We start from the raw sequence: 2,031 nt of genomic DNA on the forward strand, positions 1-2,031 counted from the left end.
ACATGCTTATGAAGATGGATAGGTTATGTTGTGTCTTGACCATAATAAATATATAACCGGCCAAAATTTAGTAATTACTTGAACCGTACCTTTTCAAGATAATATATATGTGATCCACTTAGAAAATTTCAAAATTCATGATAACGATGAAAAGGGGTATCTGATGAGCTGTTATCCCCTTCTAGATATTAGACGATCAACTTTTCACTTTTTTTAAATATTTGAGGTTTAAAGTCATGTCACCCAATGAGACGCATATCGATTAGTAAATTCATGTCGTAAAAATATTATCAATATTTATGTAATTATATCATACCGAATAGTGAATAGATTTTGATATAAAATACTAAAGATAGAATCTATTGGATTAAGATTATACGCGGTAAAAGGATTGATTAGTATAATTCGTAATTAGTTTTCTTGTAGAAGTTACTCTTAAAAAAGATAAACGATTAATCACAAAATATATTTCATTCTCATGACTGAGCATCAAATCCTGGACCACATAGTTAAGGGACGAAATAAGCAATCACCATGTTACGTTTCATGGTTAAAAAATGATTTTTAATAAAATCACTAAATATAAAAATATTATCAAAATACATTTAGTGATTACATCATAATTTAATAAAATCAATCATGCATGGATGCAGGCCCAAACCAAAGCATTGACTGGGCTTTTAGAATTTTCTCCATTATTGGGCCCCAGTTCGATTCTCTTTAAATTTAAACAAACGAAAGCTTTTTCTTCTCGATAAATGTATTTTCTCACACTCGGTTTGAATGGTCGGTGCATTTAACTATAGTTAGTATAAAAATAATAGTGACAGTAAGATTAAATACTGTAACGATACTGTAACGTGAGACAAAAAATAAATTAAAAGCACCGCACCCAATCGACCATCTAAACCCAACTTTAGTCTTTTTACCGTGCATCAGCCAATAAAAACAAGAAGAAGAAGAAAAGCGCTCTTACATGGCACAATCAACGGCTCTGATTTCTCCCTCAAAACCTTCTGGTGCTTTTTATAACCAACTGTACATGCAGTAGCGTGAGTAGGAGAGTGAGTCAACTCGATTACCAGCACTGATCGGTCTCCCAACTCCTCCCCTTATTATATCCGGTAAACCTAGAAGCCGAAACCAACGGCCTTTGGCGTCTCCAGATAAGCTTACTATCATATACGGCTCGTTTCTCGGGATCCGATAAGGTACTGTAAGCCGTGTGTATCTTCAGGAACTCCTCGGCGGATAAGTCTTTCCGGCTGATTTCAGCCACGTCGGGATGGCAATCCCTTGCCAACCGTCGGTACGCCGCCTTGATTTCCAGATTTGAGGCACCCACGGATATCCCTAGCACTTGGTACAACGACGTACAGAGTACCATTCCTGGACGACTCAGATAACCGCCTGTCGAACCTTTCTCTTTTTTGGAAGCATAAGTACTGGTGATGGTGGTGGCGGTGGCGGTGGCGCCGGCGGCGATAGACGGTCGGAATCCGGAAAGAGAACGTGATGGAGGTGAAATTTGGAAATTAGGGAGAGAATAGATCATGGTGAAGGACGGTTATGGAGTTTCTTGTTTTAAGAAGCAAGATATCGAGTTTAGGAGATTTTATTCATAAATTATTTTTTTTTACTTTTAACTATGGTTAATTGTGTATTAGCGAATTAATGCGATGCTTATTCCATTTGTGCTGAGTTTTTGAACGAGTGAACTCGGCAACATATTCTCTTCTCTTTTCTTTTTATGAAATTTTGTTTTCTTTATTTGGTTTAAAGAAAATTATTTCATCATTATTTCAATAATTCATATAATGTTTTTTTAATTATCGCATAGGATGTATACTGTTTAGATTTTTTTCAAAAATACTAACATATATGATTTATTAAAAATATTAAATTTTAATAAATAATAATTATGAAGATTCAATTAATATTTTATTTGTTTTTGAAAGAAAATTTTAATTATTTGACAGATTTATTCTCTTTTAGCTTAATATACCATTTGGTACTTAAATTCGATATTTT

At 34.0% G+C, this 2,031-nt stretch overlaps 1 protein-coding gene across 1 annotated transcript; it reads right to left on the reverse strand.

Moving 5' to 3' along the window:
* Window positions 1–725: 725 nt before the first annotated feature.
* On the reverse strand, window positions 726–1,697 carry LOC105802172 (chaperone protein dnaJ 11, chloroplastic). Its single transcript, XM_012633655.2, has one exon. The coding sequence runs from the start codon at window positions 1,553–1,555 to the stop codon at window positions 1,079–1,081; it is 477 nt and encodes a 158-aa protein (XP_012489109.1). The 5' UTR covers window positions 1,556–1,697; the 3' UTR covers window positions 726–1,078.
* Between the last annotated feature and the right edge of the window lie 334 nt (window positions 1,698–2,031).

This window comes from Gossypium raimondii, chromosome 11 (assembly GCF_025698545.1).
Source record: "Gossypium raimondii isolate GPD5lz chromosome 11, ASM2569854v1, whole genome shotgun sequence".
In the NCBI taxonomy this organism is placed as follows: domain Eukaryota; kingdom Viridiplantae; phylum Streptophyta; class Magnoliopsida; order Malvales; family Malvaceae; genus Gossypium; species Gossypium raimondii.